This window comes from Sturnus vulgaris, chromosome 3 (genome assembly GCF_052056855.1).
Source record: "Sturnus vulgaris isolate bStuVul1 chromosome 3, bStuVul1.hap1, whole genome shotgun sequence".
In the NCBI taxonomy this organism is placed as follows: domain Eukaryota; kingdom Metazoa; phylum Chordata; class Aves; order Passeriformes; family Sturnidae; genus Sturnus; species Sturnus vulgaris.
The window spans coordinates 21,036,526-21,057,564 of NC_142245.1; the positions used below are offsets into that span (position 1 = coordinate 21,036,526).

At 35.7% G+C, this 21,039-nt stretch overlaps 1 protein-coding gene across 1 annotated transcript in view; it reads left to right on the top strand.

Moving 5' to 3' along the window:
* GPATCH2 (G-patch domain containing 2) overlaps positions 1-21,039 on the top strand; it is a 118,075-nt gene that overhangs the window by 19,132 nt on the left and 77,904 nt on the right. Inside the window, exons 4-5 of the mRNA XM_014876883.2 lie at positions 4,312-4,494; positions 5,288-5,367. Of these exons, the coding sequence (XP_014732369.1) occupies positions 4,312-4,494; positions 5,288-5,367 (263 nt within the window). The remainder of the gene's footprint in view (positions 1-4,311; positions 4,495-5,287; positions 5,368-21,039) is intronic.

Sequence of the window (21,039 nt, forward strand, 5' to 3'; positions counted from 1 at the left end):
AAAACCTTAATGATAAGCAATGTTATGCCTGGTGTAGGAAAACATTACAAGAATTTTTAATCTAAATGTCTAGTTTTGCATTGCAGCATAAAATAACAGCTGTGTAATAGGCCTAACTAGGAGGATTTCCTGCAGTTTCAAGGCACTTCACAGGTCAAAGGCACTTTAAAAGATAAGATTTCAACAGAATTTTAACAAAACTATTGTTATTCAGACACTAGTGGGTGATACCCTATTTTGGGGGAAGAAATAGATAAATTGCAATGAGCTTTATATCTTGGATATAGCAGATAAAACATACTGTTTGTTCCTGGTTCATCTATGCTTGTACACTTGAGGAAATTCAAAGTTGACTTAAGACCTCTTAAATCATAGCATGCAGCACTTGAAATGTCCTTTAAGATCTAAGCAATAGGAAGGAATATTATGTTAATAAAGTGTTAAACAGTTAAAATTGGAGAAGGTCAGGGAATGTCAGAGTTCCATTGTGGATGTGGCTAAGCGTTTAAAGATTGCTGTTCATTATTTTACGATTAAACATATATTCATTACTGTGTCCTTTATGAAGATGACCCAGTACTGATTCAGTAGAAGAATTCTAGTGAGGAACTAATTTGGACCTTACACAGCATGACAGGGTGTGCTTCTCCACATAGAAAAGAAATGAAGTGTGCAATGCAAAGTGAAATTACACCAGCTTTGAACTGTTGTGGCAAATAAGTTTTATTGTCTTTGCAAATGAAAAAGAAATAACGTAAAGTTGTTGCATGTGACCTGAGTAGTTGCAATCCTAAATATTTATATGGGTTTTTTTATATGTATATCTTTTGTCAAGGTAGCTCTGTAAAGCACAAAAAGCAAGGTGCAGTGTTCCTCTGTGAAAGAATAACTTCAGCTCCTGCTCTCCTGAAACTCCTGGGATGTGTTACAGTGAACATCCCGATATCTTCAAATTATTATTACAGCTGTTAGTGGTGGGAGTTTTTTTACCTAGAAAGATGTACACTGGTCTTGGAAATGGCACTAAAATCCCAGGATATTCACAGACCCTGTGCTCTTGCTCTCTGTGTGCGGGTTGGTGGATAACAGCACAGTATCGTGGTGTTTGTAGGACACCAGTGCCAAACTTTTTACAGTAACCTCTCCAAGTATGTTGTGGCTATATAGGCAAGCCCATGTACTGGCTGCTGTTGAGCCTGATCTGGCCCTTTTGTAATTAAACAGGAAGAGGGTCAAAACTCTCTCTTAGTGTGCAGTGGAAAGTTTGTTGTACAACTGCACTGCTTTAGCTAAAGTAAGATTCAGGTGAAGCTTTTCTGAACGTGAAACTGCTGGTGATGCAGAAGGTGTGTGTGTCCGTAGAGAAACCATCAGAAGCTCACATAAATAATTTTCTATACTTCTTAAAGAAGAAGGCAAGGAATTTAACATGGATCAGTAGTTAGATAAATATGTAGGCATAATAATATAGAGTGAAATTTAGGGAAATATTAATTGGAGGGAGGGGATGGCCTAAAAATAAGTAAATATATATATATATAGAAACTGGCCTGGGAATTTTAGGATTGAAGCTGTCATTTCTGAGCCTTAAATTGACTCTATTGTACTGATCAGTGCAGTTATAATTCAATGTAAATTACTTTGAAGTTATTCCTTGAAGCACTAACCTTACACATAAACATGTTTGATATATTTTAAAAATACGTTTAACAGGATGCATGGGCTCTATTTTTGGTGATCTGGGTTTTTCTACCTCTCCTGTACCTGAGCAAAATATCATAATTTACTGTAGTCCTGTGCTGAATCAGCATCCTAGGAGGAAAGGACAGTGTAGTAAATCTTTGGGAGTCAAAAATGTTGCATTGAGCTTTGAGTCTTCCTGAGATCACATTTACAATGGATACCGTGCTGCCTTTTGAGAGCTGAAAATTAAGTAGCATAAAATCCACGTGTTTGGTTACCAAACTCTTGAGTGGGGAGGCCTCTGTTTTATTGCCCATATGTATGAGGTAGGGAATTAATTAAATGCAGTGGTCTTCCCTGCCTCTGAAAGTGGCATCCCTTCAAGGTGGAGCAACTGGTAAGCCAAATGCCTGTGAGTGCTCTCACCTGGATAAGAATAGTAGTAATAGGCTTATGCTTGCCTCGAGGTGATAATATGGTTTAAAATATTCAGAGGATTCAGAGTTGTTTAATTTCACAGACAAGGAAGCTAAAAACCAAGTATATCTGGATCCTGTGGAAAAAGACTAAGAGGTTCAGATCTGAAGTCTGCCTTTGGCTGTAAGCAAGATAAGTGCTTAGGGAAGTGTATAATAGCATAAAAATTAAGGTATCTTAACAGAAAATTGCTTAACATACTAATATTCCTGTTGCACTAAAAGGAAAAGTAATTTCCTTTTTTTTTTTTCCAAAGAATTGCTATTGGGTATATAGCAAAGATACCAGTTCCCTTCCATAGCTGCTCTTTGCCTTACTGCACATTCCACCAACCCAGTCTTAAATTGCAGCTTTCTTCTGTGACTGCAGTGCCTGCCTCTTACAGCTTCTGTCCCTGAACTCATCATGGAACCCCATTTCAGAAATCTGTGCTTACCTCCATGGATGAATTATGTGTAAGAAGACTACTTTTGAGCTCCTGATAGTATTTCTTGTTAGTGAAGATGCCTGGAGCTCTCATGACAAAATATAGAGACAAAGCTTAACAAACATAAAAGTTTGGAAAATCAAAACAAAGGATTTCAACTTTAACTCTGAACCACAGACCAATCTAATTAAAAGGTGCAATTCTCCTTCTACTACCACCAGTGTCCCTATTAAGCAGTATTAGAGTTCCTCCAAAGAGCCCATACCTGGCTGTAACAAAAGGAGGATAGAATTAATGGTAAATGCCTTTGTGAAATGTCACAGCTATAAATGAGGATTAGAGCGAATAGGGAGAGCAGGTTGAAATGCTTCAGGAATGCAAAGAAATTTAAATCTTATTTTGACCTATGTATCTCTTTTCACCTTTGTTTTCCTCTTCCTCCATCTAAAAGTTCCTGTTCTGTAGCCTCTGCTAATTTTGCTTTTAGTAGTGATCATTAAAGGTGTAAGGATCCCATTTCACCTGCAAGTGACCAGTGAAGGACTTTTATGGTTGTATATTTTCTAGAAGTACTTGTCCTGATAGAATGTTTACAGACATTTTCACTTGTAGTTGATCTCAAATATTCTTTACATTGCAACAGTTTATTTGAAGGAAGTCTGTTGGATTTTATTTTTCATGAAATTTTGGCTTTCATCATTTGTGTTTCCCCACTATGGCATTGAATGACAGGGAAATTTTGCATAAATGCATTTTTATTCTTGAAATCTGTGCCTTACAAATCTTACATTTGTATCTTGTTTAATTTATTTCCAAATAAAAATGGAAATGTCAGACAAATAATTTATGTGTAGAAATAACAAAACATGGTTTGGATAGTTTGAAGCAGAATAAAATGTACAGCACATACCTAATCTAAGTTTTGGGTGGAGAAAAGGAAATTTCCCATGTCTTTTGAAGATATTTTCTGTTCTTCTGAAACTATGGTGTGTGTGAAAGAACATAAACATTTATTTTTAGTTGCCAGTGTGTTTATGAGCTAATTTTAAGATCAGATTTTCAGTCCTGCATTTTCAGTCTTATTTCTTAATTTCAATCCAAGTATTTAAATTCTACCTACATAATATTGTCAGTAAAAATGACCAACTTCGTGTTATAATGCAATATAATTCTCAATCATGTGATACTGTCAGTTTTCATTTAAAATCAACTTTTTCAAAACTTATTTCTAAATGAACTTAATCAGATTAACTTCATTTAGTCACATCTGTTCATGATTGTTTTCCCCTTTTACTAGCCATACAAATCATGAAATTAAGCTAATTATATACCATTATCAGCTGCAAAGAACCAGTTTGTTTTATACCTTTTAATTCCCTGCAGGAGATTAAGGCTTGTTTTTTTGTTAATATGTAAAGTGCAGTAACTTAAATGGATTTCCCCACAGTTATTGCCAAAAGGATTAACTAGTTTATTATTGTTTTCACTATTGTAAATTGGTTTTAAAACATTACATTTTATGATGTTTCATTGATGGCAATGCTTGTCATGCTATTGAGAAACATTTTCCAAATAAAACTGCTATGTAGGAGTAATTGTTATACAGCTATAAAGAAAAAGAAATAATAATCCTGTCAGAGTATTTATTGATGGTAACTTCTGATTTTTATCTTCCCTGCTCCTCCCTCTTTTTTGGGGGATTTGGGGACCCTGCCCTCACACAGGTGATGATGAGCAGAGTGATTGGTTTCATGAAAACGAGCCAGGTGGAGCATGTGGAATTACTGGGGTTATCCCATGGTGGGAACAAGAAGATTCCACAGAACTGGAGAGAGAATTGCCTGACCCAGTCTTTGAAAGTATCTTAACTGGTACCTTCCCTCTTATGTCCCGCTCAGGGAGGAGAGGTAAGTAGCAATCAAGCAAATGCAAGCTGTAGAATCACTTGGGTACAGTAGAAAGATATCTGTGGATTATATGAAATATGTAAAATGTGGACAAGAACTTGGAGTTACCCATTTATTTCCTTGAACTGTTTAATTTTTAAGATATCATTAGAGAGAAATAACTCAAAGTCAGTTATTAGAAAAGTCAGAAGGTGGAAAGTGGCTCATTTTAATGGCCTGTTCTTTTTATTTGTCTGAATGTTTGCATTGAGAATTTTTCAATATTATTTAAAATGATATTTCATTTTGTTCCTGGCTTCTGCTGTGGTGTATAGAATTCTGTAGAAGTTCATTAATTTAAAGGCTGGAAAGTCTAATGTGACCATCTGCTTTGCTTTTATGGTCAGGCCATGTTGTTTGTATAGAAGAGGAAAGGATTCCTCTAGAGCATGGATTGCTTTGGAGGACTTGGTCTCTGCAGATTGGTCAGATTTAATGATTCCTAGCAATAAGGAATTGTAAGTGATGCAAAAATCACTTTTCTACTGTAGTTCAGTATGTTCTGCTTCTGCTGCCAACTGTGCATAGATCCAGGGTGGCAGTAAGAATAGCTGCAGAAATAATAATTTTCATGACAATTTGTTCTTTCACTTACTTTTCCTATTCTGTGCTCCGTGTTTCCACAAGTAAAATGTTTGCCAATAAGGTGGTGTTGTTTAACTGAGTTCATATTGATAGATTGGTCTGTAATGGTAAATTTTATTGGTTCTATGGTACAGAAAACATTCTTAAATAAACTTGTACTTTTTTGTAGGGTTCCAGAGTAGATGTAGTCATCTTCATGGAATGCCAGCAAGAAACATAAAAAAGGCTTCAGGGAACCAGAATGCACTGGTAGGTGTTTTCATTTTTGTAAGTTCATGTGCTTTGTTCTGAGAGGTTCTTTAAAAAGAATATTCCTCTAGTGCTTGTTCCCTGATGTTATGGATGGGTAATGGATCTGGAAGCCTTGGTGCCATTGCTCCCTGAGTGTGTGTTTGCTCTTTTTAAATATTCTGAAGTCCCACTGCAGAAGAAAGAGCCTGATACTGTTTCTCAGTACTTGTTTTGAACTAAGCAAAGGAAAAAGTTTTCAGTACAGGGGTGTGTGTGTATAAGCTACCATTTTCAGTATATATTTTATGGCTATATGAAAATATGTTTTATTTTTATGATGAAATCATAAAATAAATTTATTTTCTGATAATGAAAAATATCCAGGATGCATTGTGGTACAATTCAGGTAATTTTTTTATCCTTAAAATCTACTTTGAAAAATGTGTCCCTGTTCTCTTTTGTTTGGTTTACACCTGTGTGATCAGGTGCAAAGTGTATATATGAAAAAAAATAAAGCAGGTTATTCATGCACCTGCCGTAGAAATCATGCATTTCTTTGGACTGAGCCTGTTCTAAGGCTGGAACTACAAATGGGATGTTTGGGATTTTTTAGTACTTACAGCACTAGAAACCATGTTGATAAGTGGAGGAAAAAATTCACCTGTCTTTGCATTTCTGTGCAATCTAATACTTAGATTTTCCCACAGCTTTTGTCTAAAATAAGTTTCTATTTTTTTTTATTTTATTTTTCTTTGGAGATGATGAGAAGATAAATTTGACTTTTAAATGCTAAAATGTATTAATTATAGCCCAGTCTATTCCTTTCTTATAAGAAAAATGTTTGGAAGAGGAAGAGAATATGGAAGATCTTTTTTCAGGTGTAATAAACATAAGCCAGGACAATAAATACTGCAACACAGATATTCTTTATTATTTGACAGTGTTACATGTTTTCAGATTTAATAAGTTGCTTCTGAGAAGTGTAAGTTATTATATGTGGAGAGAATAGAAAGAAACTGCGAGAAATTTAACTCATTTTGAAGAGCCAAGGTTTTTGTAATTGAAGATCCTGTCCAATAATTGCCATTTGGAGCTGAATAAGATCCTTTAAAACCTTGGCCTGTGATCTCTGCTGTTAGTGGTCGTGAATTAGATGAATGCTATCTAGTTCTTGGTTTCCTATCTACCTATTTTTATTTTTGGTTCAGTGCTTGCTTGAGCATATCTGGGATTTGTAGCCCATTTTCTAGGCTTATTGCAATTTCACTCTGGTATTTTATAGGAGCTATTATAACTGATAGGTTAGCTTCATGGTACTGATGATACATGGCTTAACTACCCTAAAACCTGCCTTTTCCTCTAAATTGTAAAAAGGTGATTAAATTTCAATTGATGAAGATATACTGTGAATGCATATATATAATAAAAAATCCTAATGTTTATTTTCTGCTACGCTTTCTGGATTGTCCTTAGGAGCCCATTTTGTCTTCCAGTCATGATATCCCATATATAATGATTGTATTGTAGTTCCCTTTATAACAAAAAACCAGGCCAATCTACTAAAGACTGGTACTTCAGTTACTTCCAGTTATTAAATATATCATTTGCATGGTGTGGAAGAAGGTTGGCATGTGTGACTGTAGCTGCTGAGTCACGATGTTTAGGCAGGAGTCACAAATAGAAGGGATGTGCTGTTAGCCTCTGCAGATGCAGTTTTCGGACCTCCTTAATGACTATTTATGTTTGTGGGCACATCTGCTGCATCTGTCTTTGCAAAGGTGGCTATATAAACCAGAGCTCATGTGCTTCCTTTTGTCAGTGATTGCTTCTGAAAGAAAATCTTCTTTAGATACTTCAATCCAATGACAAAAAAAGTCATTTAATACCTGTGACATCTGATAACACAGAACAAGAAGTAATTACTGCTATTAGATGGTAACAGTGAAGAAGAGCAAGAATGCTTTTAGAAAGATTAATATCCTGAGGAAAGAACTCTGCAGACTCAAGTTATTGAACAGAATTGTGGTGTGAATGAATTCTTTTTTAACAGCAAGGAAGTCTGATGTCTGTATCACTGCTTTTACACAGACCTGAAAGGGAGACAACGTTAAAAATAGAAGAGATAGACTACCTAAAAGACACACATTGTATCTTGTGTTCAGTCTAAGGATGTGTAATTTGTATCTAAGGAATGTGAGAATACAGTTAGCCTTTTGCATACAGTCAAGGTTAAAGTTTTTTTGAAAAGCTTGGTTGAAGGTTCACAGTTATAGCAGCCAGCAAAGCCTGGGGGAGATCACAGGTTTGGGGAAGGCAGAATGAAGGAACTATGATAATGCCTTGATATACCCTCATCCTCTCTCAGAAATTATTTAATGCCCAACTCTTTGGATAATTTTTTGTAAAAGAAATAACAGGCTAAGAGTGACTATTGTTTGCTGTGTACCAAGCCTGTTCATGTCATGTCCACAGCACAGTGGGAGCTGAGGCTCAGGGGAAGAATGCTGCTCTATATGGACCAGGTAGTAAACTTGAATTTGAGGCAGCCACAGCTGGCACTTAGATTCTCTCCAGAAGCTCTTCCTGTGTTTCATGGATGAGTTGCTTAATTTGAGCAAACTCATGGGTCTGTCTTTGATTAGGTGTACTGCCTTTGAGTCAAAGCAAGTTTTTAATAATCATGCAATACTAGACAAGAAAGAGAGAAGTAAAAACCTAGCCTGTACATACTTTGAAAATCATTACCTAATCCAACGTACAGGTTGAATGAGTTACCATACAACAGATGACAACTGAAAAGGCTGAGCAAGAAAATGAAGAAAAAATAAGAAAATACTTAATACAACTGGCTTATAGCCTTTCAATTGTCCAGTTCATTTAAGATAGGGACTTTTTTAATGGAATCTATAATTAAGCAGTTTGTCACATATATTTTGGTTGCAACTATAATGGTGGCTTTTCATGTCTTCATTGATTTATTTTGTGACAGCATCAACTGTAACTATATTTGAAAAGAAACAGAAAAGCATGTGGTTTCTCTAATACCATGCCAAGTTGATATTAGTAGCTTTGTAGTTAAAATTAGGAAAATTATATGTTTGTTTTCAAATTTAATGTACTCTTTTAATAAGATGCATACTGTGTGAAATCGTACTGTGGTTAAATTGGTTGAATTCTGAAGTTATATATGACCTGATCAAGTAGTCTCAAGCCTCATGTTGTTTAATGTTAGGCAAAGGCAAAAGTCCTACAATTTAGAAGCAGTGTTCAATGAATGAAACACTGATTTCTTAGAAGGAATGCTTTTTTCTTCCAGTCTTTGTGTGTTTATATATTTGGCACTTTATCTAGTGACTTGTAGTTTATATACATGTCACTTTCCTAGTATTGTGTGTTCTTTCTAGCAAATTGTATGTGAAGCTTTGGTATTTCTTAGAATAAAATCTGAATATGTTGGAACACATTCTAAAGTCTTAGATGTGTTGGAACTCTAAGAGTTTATTTCTATGATGTAGAATACTGAATTACCTAATAACCTAAAATTATTAAAGTTTTGGGTTTTTTTTTTTTCAAATGGGTTCCTGGGCAGAGCATGAAAGTCTTATTAAATAAAATAAGAGTTAATTATAGATAGTGAAAACATAACATGTCTATTTTCTCATTTTCTTCAAAATGTTTTGCCCAACTTAGTAAATGACTGAAAATTTTGACTTTCATTCACAACTCCTCCATACAAATAAGTGAAAATACTTTTAAGAAGTTTTAAAAATGTAGGCTGCTGTTTTAGCTATTCCTTGTGTGGTTCTAGGCACTGTTTCTTCTCTGACACAGAGAAAAAGATTGCAGGGTTTTGTTTGTGTACTCTTTTGTGTTGTCTCTTCCTGCCTGTCCTCCCTGCCTGGGCTGGAAGCTGGTAAGTGATTTCCCTGAGCTAAAGTGCAAAAATCATGACTGGTGAAAAAGCTGCTTTCTTTTGACTCTGCCAGTTTTTCCATCCATCACCTTTGTATCGTGGGGCTTGGTTTCATTATATTAAAGATACTCGTCCTAAGTCTTGAACTTCTAGATTGATTTCTTTTTTTGCACAGTTATACTACTGAGCTTACCTATACACAGTGGTAACTATTGTAAATGTGCTTAAAGGATGAAAGCTACATTTCCAGGACCTGTTGTCTGAAGGTGTCTGGGTATTTCTGTCAAATTCTGTGACTTTTTTTCAAAAGTTCAAAGATAAAAGCTTTTCTCAAAAATTTTTTGACAGATTCACAGTCTATTGACATTAGGAGAAAAGATGCATTGAGCGCTCGTGCTGTTTTAAACAGCTTTCAAAATGTAAAATCAAATCAAGTATTTCTGTTTTAAGTTCTTTCTAACTGAAGAAACAGACAGGTGTTTTCAGGAGCTTTTTTCTTGTCAAAATATTTTGGAAATAAAATGAGATGTTACTGGCTAAGAAACCTTGCTATAGATCCAAGGAATATTCCCTTAAAGAATAATTTGGTCACTGTTTTTACAATATTGGTCAGAAGCCTCTTTGTGCATACTCTGCAACTTTTGGAAGAACACTGCTTCTCAAGTTCAAGTTCAAAATGAAATGTAAATATTATGGATGATGTTGGGGTGTCTGTGGTATTTTTAACTTTTGTATCTATACATTTTTGGAGGAACTACTCACTGTTCTTACACCTTTTAATCCTCACTATGTTTTCTGCATAGCAAGAGCTTCTTTTTTCCACAAGTTAATTTTCCAGTGCATTTTTGCTAAAGCTTTCACTTATGCCAGTGCAAACCTAATGTAACTTCCATCTGCCATGAGAAGCACCTGATGGAGGACTAAAGCTGCTTAGTGACTTTCATAATAGCTCAGCGTACTTGCTCACTGAAAGGATCCTAATTACACCTGTATCATTTTTCATGGTAGGTCAATTCTCAAAGTGGTTCTCATCACTAATAGCACCCACAGTGGTATCCATACGTGAGGCATAGTATGCTCAGTATGCATAGTATTTGCTTTGTATTTTGATTGTTCCAGGCAGAGCACTGCAATTAATAGGTCAGGTTTGTCAGTGTTGATGTCATTGTTATGAAGGGTTGTGATTTCTACCACCTATATTAGGAGATTTACAGTTAAATGAAGTCTGCCTCACAAACTGTTTGCTTTTAGTGACAGTGTTTTTTGTGTCACCTGAAATTGTCTAATGAAAACTTCAATTATCATGGTGTCATCAAATCAGAAAAGAGGCACAAGTAATAACATAGCATTTGTCTCTCTTGAAGCTGCAGTTCATTAGCCAGAAGAGAGTTACTGGTGAAGGTGAGCCATGTGTGTTTTTTATTTGTTGGTCTGTACTACTCCTTGTAAATTAGAGTGTAAAGTCTTGAATTGTGTCCTGCCTTGATTCATACAAAATCTATGACTATCAAGAAAAAAAATTGTTTAGATGCTTCAGCCAATTAATAGCTTGTAGAGATAATAGTTTTCCCTTATCAATAAAAAGTAAGTATCTTTTAGGTGTAACCACTAAAAGAGATGCTCAAAATGTTTTTTTCTTAGTATAGTTGACCTGTGGTGACAATCAAGGCATAGCCTTTAACTATGAAAGATTAACTTCTGTCTAGTGAAGTGAAGGTGGTGACTTAGTCTCTTCTTGTACTCTCAAATATAGTGTCAAAACTAGCATCCCACTTCAGCAAAATAGTTGCCCTCCAGCATTAGTCTCAGAAATGCCAAATGTGCTGCTTAGTTTTTTCGATGCATTCTGTGGTTTATTCGTGGTGACAAGCGCTATGAACTGTTTGGCTAAGCAGTATTTCTTGTAATTCACCTCAACCCAACCACTCCGATGATTGTCATCTACAATTTCACTTAAGTTTATTTTTAAGGAGGACAAGTAGCATTATGATATCCCTTTCATTCTTCAGTTAGTGTCTGTCTTGAAAACACATTTAATACAGTTTTACAGTAATCTTTAGAGATAATGATTTTTAAAACTTCTGACCTCAAAATATGAAGCAACGTGATTATTCCTCTTGTTTTCTGCAGCTTTAAAATGAATCCCCCTTTCTGGCTGGATGAAATTTATGTTTTAGTACAATTCTAATGGAAAAAATAAATCCTTTAAGTGCAATTGCACTTAATAGCTTTTCTGCAAGAATTTCACTCAGTTTTATCTATTTTAGAAACTTCTTAATGCCTCAAGAGCAGCATTTTGAATAATTAATGGTACAACAACATCTTGTATCCAGAGTCAAGTTAGGAGTTTGATTTCCTTGTATTGAGTTTGATGAGGGAGTTGATCCTTTAATGCTGAGAATAGATAGAAAAACACAGGTAATAGGCAAGGAACACTTGCACAGATGCTGTGGTTTACCTGATAAGCAACATCTCATTTATGCTGTAATATCATAAACATCAAGTAAATCGTAAAAATTACACCAGTGATTTCAGCTAACACATTATTTAACCTTTTTTAATCGAAAGCAAGTACAAGGTCAGCTACAGGTCCTAAACACTTGGAAGTTTCTTGCTAGTTCAACACATAGTAACTCATTCACATGAATAGGTTTTTCCATCAGGGTTACTGATAGGTGAAACAACTTGAAAATAGTCTCATATCTTTTTAATGTTGCCTTTCATATGGTGGTCATCTGTAATGAATACAGCCACTTTAGATGTCTAGAGATAAGCAGAGTATTTCCAGTAGATATCTAGATTAAGCCTATTAAGTGACCTTCTAGATTTGTTCTAAGATAAGCAGTTTATATTCAGGTGCACTCATTTGTTTTGTTCACTGATTCTGTTAGAATTAGTTTATGTAATACATATTCCAAAAATCTTGTGTGAAGTGATGGATAACATTAGCATCTTATCTTTCTAATTATTACTGTAAGGCAATGATGAGGAATTAGAGTATTTTAATCTTGTTTGATTTTTAGCAAAACCAAAATTACAAAGCCCAGTTTAAAATGGGGGGAGGAGGAGAGGGGTAATATGTTTAGTTTGAGTTCATATGGCTTGTACCCAAAGTAAGAAGTACTGCAAAAATAGTCAATTAAACTGCATCTGTAGGATTCTCTCCAGCAATTCCTCATGGCAGTGCACATAGCAAATTACTTCAAAATGCAGAACAGAAAATAAAGTAGGAAACATACATGATGTATTGTGTTGAAGTTGAGTCGACCAAGACAATTACTCTGCTTCTTTTCTGATGTGAGAGATTATACAGGAATGGAGAGGTCCTTCTCTGCAATTCTCTTTGATTGCTCTGACTTCAGTTAGACGGAAAGACTATGTAAAGTGTTCTATAAGGTGTTGAACACAACCAGAAAGGAGTGGAGCAAACCACAGTTGCTGTACCTGCCTTACTTCTGACTCAGCTGGACAAGTGACATGCTTGCTACTGTTTGGTTTCTTGAAATAAGAACATCAAATGTGCATAATTGAGAGTGCAGTTTTGAAAAGGCAAAATCTTCTCAGAGTTTGCCTCTTCTGACAGTTGCTACATGGTATTTACAGCAGGTAAGCACATAACTGAATTCAGAACCTTTTCTTTACAAAAATTTAGGCTTTATTTATGTTTCTGCAACACGTTCAATTTGAAGATCTGTTGGAAGCAAACACTTTATCAAACGTGTTTATCCAGCATCAGAGACAGCAATGCTAACTTTAAATAAAATGGTGGTAAGCAATTCTTGAATGGAAAGGTCATTCTCCAAAGATAATCAGTATTTTTAAAAAGCTGTGAGTTGTGAAGTGAGTCACAGAAAAACTCGAAGCTCCTCAGTTTCATGGGTTCTTGATGTTGTGGGAATGCCCTACATAAAACATTGGTATGATGTTTTCAAAAGCATAATAGTTGTTGGATTTTGTGTACTTAAAACATTTGTCCAGTTGCCAATTTACACAGAGTATCTAGGAATAAAGAGGACAAGAAGAAAAGTTTATTAACATTAGCACTTGCAGCTGGAGTGGTTCAAGAGTGTATTAGTCCTTGCTTGTTAATTACTGTCCCTTCAGCTGCAGCATAGCAGGTGCTTTTTTTATCTTCGTTTTGAAGGGAAGTGTAAATGCTTGTAACTGATCAAGTGAAGCCTTCCAGTCCAACAGTTTTGATAACAGCTCAAAATCTGTTCCATTCAGCCCCTTGCAATTAGACTCAGCAGACTCCTCTACTTGCTCCTGGTCTGATTTTTTTTCTGTGGATAGTTTTTCCTTTTCTCACTACTAACTTTGGACAGGTGGTTTGACAGATGGTTTTAAACACCTGCATTCACGGCCACGAGACTATCTTTCTCATTCTGTTATTTCTCACCTTTGACTTAGCATTCCTGCAGATTATGGTTTTAAAGGCCAAGGAAGAAACTTCTCCATTCAGAGAACTGAAAGGTGTTTATTTAGGGAGTCATCTTTCTTTACTGTTAGATGATGGGCAAACTCTGTTGCAACTGTCTTGCTTTAGGTGTATATTTCTTTAAACACTCATGTAGCTCACTTTAAAAAGCTTTTTAGAGAAAATGTGTCCCATTTTCCCTTTACCCTGACCCATTTGCTTTGGACAAAGCTTCTAAAAGCCTTATTTTACGAAGACCTAAACAGATACATATGATATGTTTACAGTAGGTTGCATTTTTATTCCTTGTAGAATGTGGTCAAACTGAAGAAACCCCTTTTTCATGTTTTCTGTCACACTCTTATGCTATGGAAAAGAAAGGATTGTACGTGCATTGTACATTGTGCAATTGAGATTTTGTTGCCATATTTTAACTCTTGTTTGTGTTTTTTTAAAATCTGGAATCTACATGTTGGTGTAGGCCTAAGGTAATTTAAGACTTTGCAGTATCGAAAAGAACTCTAAGAACATTGCCTCTTAAAAGTTATTCTAAGCTTACTTTTCCATGCAGCAAAATACGACATTTAAGCAAAACATAGGCAATGTCTGCATCAAAAAGAGGAGGGGGAGGGTTTGCATAAAGAGAAGCTACCATTTCAGTGTTAAGTTGGGCATAAATATTATAAAATATATTGTTATGCCTTGTTGAGGAGAACATTTAACTGTATTTTTTCTGATTGAGAGTAAGTATTAGATATTATGTGACTATCAAGTATAAAAATTCTGAAGGTTTTATTAAAGTTTTCTTTGTACACAAAGCAGTATTGTTATAAAATTAATTCCCCTATAACATTGATTCAGATGCTTATATTCTTTAGCATTTAACGTGGAGTATTTTTTGTTTCAGGAAAACAAAAAATTCATTTATATAGGATGTTTTACTGAATCTTATATTAGACATTACTGGAATGTGGAAAATATTTTTAAAATATTTGGAGGTTGATGGATTGGTAGTCTTCAAAGGGAAACAAAACACTAAATATTTCTAATCCTGCATTATTTACCGCATGGGTGGTTAAATGCTACTTTAAGCCCCATAAAATTAAAAGGGAGAAATCTGCCAACTGTAGCAGGAATTGGATTTAGGAAGAGTGGTACAGAGCCAAAATATTGCTACAGAATTAAATGTCAAAAATCTTCTTTAATAGTAGATATATAGTTCACAGTGTCTGGTTATGATTAATACATTTAATCTAAATCACTGAAAGTTGCTCTCTCCTTTTCCATAAAATACAATAGGACACAAATCAGTTTTACTGTAGGTGGATAACAATTGGAAAATAATGCATCTTCCCGCCCAATAAATTGTCAGTTATACCTTTTAACTAAAATCGATTCATCTTTCCAAAATTTATTACGATTTCTAATAATAAATCTTTTCAAATGTTTATTCATTTGCTTTTTGATACATTTGTGCCACTTTTGCTATGGTCTAATGTTTTTTCTTTTGATTCATTGTAAATTAGAAAATCTATTTTGAGTCAATTTTCTAGTTAAGAAGTTAAAATCTATAACCCAGCCATTTTTTCATAGTCTCCTTTGCACATTTTAATACCCTTGAACTTAGATCCAATCCAGTAAATTCTGATCAGAAGGTGATTAAAAGACTTTTCACTGCAACTTCTTGACTGAGGGCCAGATTCGTAAAATAAGTACTTATGAGATTGTTAGCTGGGTTTTTCCTGCAAACCTTCCTGAGTCAAAGAAGAGGATTGAAACAATTATAGCAGATGAACAGATACGTAGGTTTTGGTCAAAGATTTTTAATATGAGCAGTCAGAATTGCCCTTGTGAGTGAGAACCCAAAAAGAATGTGATAGAAGCCTCCTTTTGTTGTCCCTTTATCGCAGCAATACAATGGCAGTAGTGGTGGTTGCTAAAGCATTTTCTGTGCCCCATCGTTTGGGGTGTCTGTAATTATCCAGTGCTAACCTCTTCAAGTGTGGTAACCTGCCATGTAATGTTCTTAGAAGTTAATGGGTTTTTTTAAGAAGAAAGTATTTTAAAAGAAATTTCTCTAATGATTGATATTCTAATCTACGTCATGAAATTGTGTTCACTGTTCAGCAGTTTCCTGCTCTGTATATAATAAAATGTGTCAGAGGAGGATACTCTTATTTTTTAAAAAGTCTCCCTATAGCCTCCCAATATTTCCTGTTACAATCCAATTAAAAATGGATCTTAATCAGATTTCTGACAAGGGTTATATATGAGAAGGTTAATCTAGTATGTAGCAATCTCAAATTTCTTAAAGACACAAATATTTTTTGTTTATAGTAGAAATGTGAATGTTGGCAGAATAGAGGAAGAAGGCTAGAAAATCTGTGAAATGTAACTATAAGAAAATTACAGTCTTATTTTGAACTTAATCTACAGTATCACTTTTTGGCAAATTCGTGTAGCTAAAAGCATCTTGGGCTTTAAAGTGATTGATTTCAAAGTTAAAAAAATCATTTGTGTGGATGGATTGGAATTCATTAATTTTACTAATTACACAGTGAAGAAAACAGATGTTTTCTTAGGCAAAGATCAGGCTTTAATTACAGGTCTTTGCTGTTTATCTAAAAATAGTGTTAATATGTTCATGTCTCTCTCTCAAAGTTAATTTCTTATTTTTATATGGAAGTATGTTTTTCTTGATCATTTTAAGCCTTACTCTAATTATGTATAAATACAAATCTAACACTCAGAGTACTTACTGATTATGACTATATGTCATAATCATGTATTAACATTCTTCAAGAGTAAATTGGGTGAAAAATGCCTCTTTAAATTGTCAAAATCAGAACCACCCAGCACTACTCTATTTCTAATTGTAATAATGTGTTACAAAAGGAGTCAAAGCCATTTGCAGCAAAGCTGAGTTTCCAGCAGTGATATAAATCTGTGTGACCTCCCCTTAGGACTTCTTATGCTGAGCTGTGTAGTGGGTAGGACTACAGCTTACCAGAGAAAGGCAGAGAAAGCTGCCATAGAATTAGAGAAACCATTTAACAGAGGGTTTATGCATGCTTGTTTTGTGCTTTAGCCAATCAGTATAAATGTTGTCTGTTTTAATTGCTTTAAATATGTATTTGTCACTGCCTTGGGGAAGTGGAAATCACTTAACTAGTGCTAATAATTGGCAAGATCCAGAAAGATGTGGTCTTTGAAAGGAACATTTGCAACTGAAGATGAATGATCTATTACAAGAATAATTCTTTTTTTGCTATATTTTTCTGTGGTTGGAAGAAGCACATGAGCAAACAAGCATCAGTTAGTGTAACTGATATAATGAATATTTAATGGTGTAAGGCTGTAAATTGACTCTGATAAGTAACAATTGTCAAATTAGAATCATGATCATTTTACCTTTGTGTAAACTCTTTCAAACTTCAGAACATAATTTTCTGAGAATTACATTCATACTGTTGTTTCTCAGGGTTTATAAACCAGGATGCTTTAGTTATTTCAAAAAGCGTGTATGCTGCATGGAAGAGAAGTCTCATGTCTTTTCAGAAGAAATGTGTTTTCTTCTGAATTAGAACAGTGAGCACAGCTTCTGAAAAAAAAATATTGAGATGTGTGTACTGTAAAGCAACACAAAATAACAAAATATAAGCAGAGTCAATAATAACCCATTAGTAGCAAACTTCAGTGGTTGTCCAGATGTTCCATGATAATCTTCTCTTCCTTTTAGATGTTATGGGGTGGGGAAAGGTACTTTCTAAAAAGCAGTCTCCTTGGGTGTTCTTTCAAGATTTTGGTCAGGGGGATTATTTTTGGGTTTTTTAATTCTTTTTCTGTAGAGGGAGGTTTGTACCTCATTTGCTTGTTTCAGTGGAGTTACTACTGCTGGTGGTATGATCGGAGCTCTTCAGCAGTCTTAGATGGCAGCAGGCCCAAGATCTGTCATGAGCATGGAAAACTTCATTATGACTACCTGTGTCTAGTTGTGGTGATGTATTGAGTGGTTGTGGGATCTTGGAGAAGTAGATCCTTAATTATTTAATGAACTTCTAATTCGAGGTTCATAGATATTTTGGTAGATTGCATCAATTGTATCTATAGTCTGCAAGTTTACCATGTAGTGATGAGGGAATAGAAAATGTTTTCCAAGAGAGCTTTCAGTAAAATTATCCAAATTGTTGCTGACAGTTGATACACTGTCTGTCTCTGGTTCTTTGAGAGAAATTGGTGACCTGTCAGTTGGTGTTATTTTGTTTTTTTTCCTGTTCAAAAACTTTTGATTACTTTTGGATGTGTTTCCTCAACAGTTTTTCCATTAATTTAATTAGTAATTTAGTAAAGCAAAGAAACTTAATCTCAAAATAATTGAAATGGGAACATAACAATGTGGAGAATGTGTGTTGAATGAATAGCCACAAATAGTATTTGTGGTAGCTGTTTTGATGGGATACTGGATGTTGTTACACCAATGGCTTTTTAAGTTTCACCTTCGTTGCCATGGAGATCAAGTGTACAAGTATTATTCTTGAAAGGAGATTAATTCTTGCCTTCTGTGTGTAGAAGTGTTTAGGGAACAGGTGAATGTTTAGACACTCTTGCTTTGGAAGGTAAATAATATCCTTGAGGTATTGTACGCCGTGGCTATCAAAGTGTGTTACCAAGCGCAGCTATTTCTTTCGCCTTCAGAAGAAAATAAACAGGCTCTTGTGTCTACCTTAACCTAAAGGGAGACAGAAAAGTGCCTGGAGATTCGGGTACATCTGGTGTCCCCTTTATTCTTGCTGTCTTGCTGGAGGAGCTGGAAGTGGCCAGCCGTGCTGTCAGCCTCCACATAGCCCAGAGGTCTCAAATGGCCTTGACTTGCGCAAAATAGATTATTCCAGTAGGGTGACAGAGCTGGTCGGCCGTTAAGAGAGCTAATCAAAGCAGACACAAACCCAAGTATACTACTGGTTATTAGAAACTCTGCTGGCATCACACTAATTAAATGTAAACACCTAAAGCGTTCATTTATTTCATTATCAAAATTATCAAACTGGTGAAGTGCCCACAGCTGGGGAGAGGTGGGACTTTTTGACCTCACTTAACCTCTCTAGTATAACTAAGAGGATTTGTCTTGGCAGCCCCCTCTCCAAGGGGAGATCATCAAAACCATTAATGATCTATCCTTTGGCAAAATGCCTGGCACAAATTCTCTCAGAGCAGACTTTTTAAAGCTTTGTGTGCTTTCCTTAGCATACATCTTCTAACTGAGCATTCTGAGGAAGCAGGTGGTACTTGTCCAGGTTGGTGCCTCAATCTTATTAAAGTTTTTATGGTTGTATGTTTTCTAGAGATCAGTCTTCTTGATCCATGTGTCCAGTGTTATTTAGTATGATCTAGATCTTGTCTGGAAAACTGTATTGCTGCTTGTTGTTTGAGCAGCAGCACCTATACACTTCAGAACCTGTTTGATGAGCAATTTGGAGAAGGCTGGCTAACCCCAGGCACTTTGAGTTTTCTCTCACAAAAGTAATAACCCAAACCAGCAATCATCATCAATTAACCCAAAACAGGAATCCTCATCAATTCTCTCAGTTCCAATTATTCCTGCTCAGGATCTCCTGATGTTTGGCAGGGTCTCACCTACTGTGCAGCAATGGCTAATCTGAAAGGTGTCAAACAGAAGAGGTGAGATAAGGAGGGGTTTTTGGCAGGCATTGCCATGAGTTTTTGTCATGTTCAGCAGGATGGTAGGTTGTGAAAGGTTAAGACTGGGGAGAACCCCTTTGAGATTTTCCCATGTCTTGCCATGTGCTTTCTTTATAATTTGTTTAGCCCCTTTCAAGTGGAGCAAGTTGACCTAAGGACTATGGATTACAGCAATCCTTGGCTTGTTATGTTTGTGTTTCTTTGTCTTCCAAGAGATGTTCTGGCTGGGTGTTAGTAATTTGTGTGCTCTCTTGGCTCTGGATGTCTCTGAATTCCATATGTATTTTGGTTTCTATTTGGAAGCACTGGCTTGTTTTTGTGGATTGGAGTGTTTACTGTGTTAAATTTCACATGGCAGTCTTTGAACATACATTTTCAACAGGTTGGAGATTGGATTGAATGCTATGTTTGCTTGTTGCCAATACACAAAATGCCGTCAGCAAATACAACTATTCTTGACCGTCTCAAAGAACTTTCTTTTCTTAAGGATTTTTTTCTGCTGCCTTTTGACAAAATTTTTTAGCTACAGGAACTTTTACTCCTCCTTCCATTTTTTACCTAACTCAGTCTTTTTTCTGTTCCTGGTGACACCCAGGATACAGCATAGCTCGTCAAACCTGCATATATGCATACAACATTATAAGTGAACTGCAGTGTGAATGTGAATTGTTCCAGGCTCCACATATGAGTTGGCTGAGTTCATGATGATGTCTCCCAAAAGACAGCTTCAAGTGCCTGATTTCTGTGTGGATGTGGAAGGAGTGAAGTCCCTCCCACTATAAGCAAAGAATAGATTCAGGATCACTTGATGAACCTGAACAGCCACAAGTCTATGTGACCTGATGACATGCATCCGAGGGATGGTGAAACTGACTGGTATTGTTGCCAAGCCACTTTCCATCATATTTGAAAAGTCATGGCTATCAGGCAAAATGCCCAGTGACTGGGAAAAGGGAAACATTGCTCCCGTTTTTAAAAAGGGGAGAAAGGATGATCTTGGGAGCTACTGACCAGTGGATCTCATTCTTGCATCTCCTCTATTTAGCATCTGTCCTCTTCTGGTATCTCTTTTCTTCATCCTCTTGTGTGTGTCTCCTTTTGGCTTTTGCCTCCCATTCCCAAATGCTCTTCACACAAGCAGCAGGGACTCTTGGTTCCATTTTGGTGCAGTGAGTTGATTTTGTCCATCATGGAGCCAACTGGTACCAAATGTGAGTGGCACAAGCCAGTCACTGACCACCACCTGCACTCTGTTGAGACTGTTAACCAGTTTCATAGAAGTGAAATTTCATTTTCTTCATCCACTCAAAGCCTAGTACTGTCTAATAGCTAGGTATCTCTCCGTATTTAAAGCTAATAAAGTCTTAAGGAACAGAGACTTGGGTGAATTTACGCTCTGTGAATCTGGATTTATCTCTATGTGGGTTTTTCATGTATCTGTCTTAATAGCTAATAACACCCTCCCTTCTGATTGATAGGAATGCAAGAAGAAAATACACAGCAAGTTGAAATGAATGTGTATTAGGGTATGGATTATAAATATGGAGTCATGTAACTTTTTTATTATTTTTAACTATTTCTCTTAATTTCTATTAATATAGTATAGGACCAACTTCTTAGTGCTGTTTGCAGGGATAGCAACAAGGTCTGCTGAAGTTCT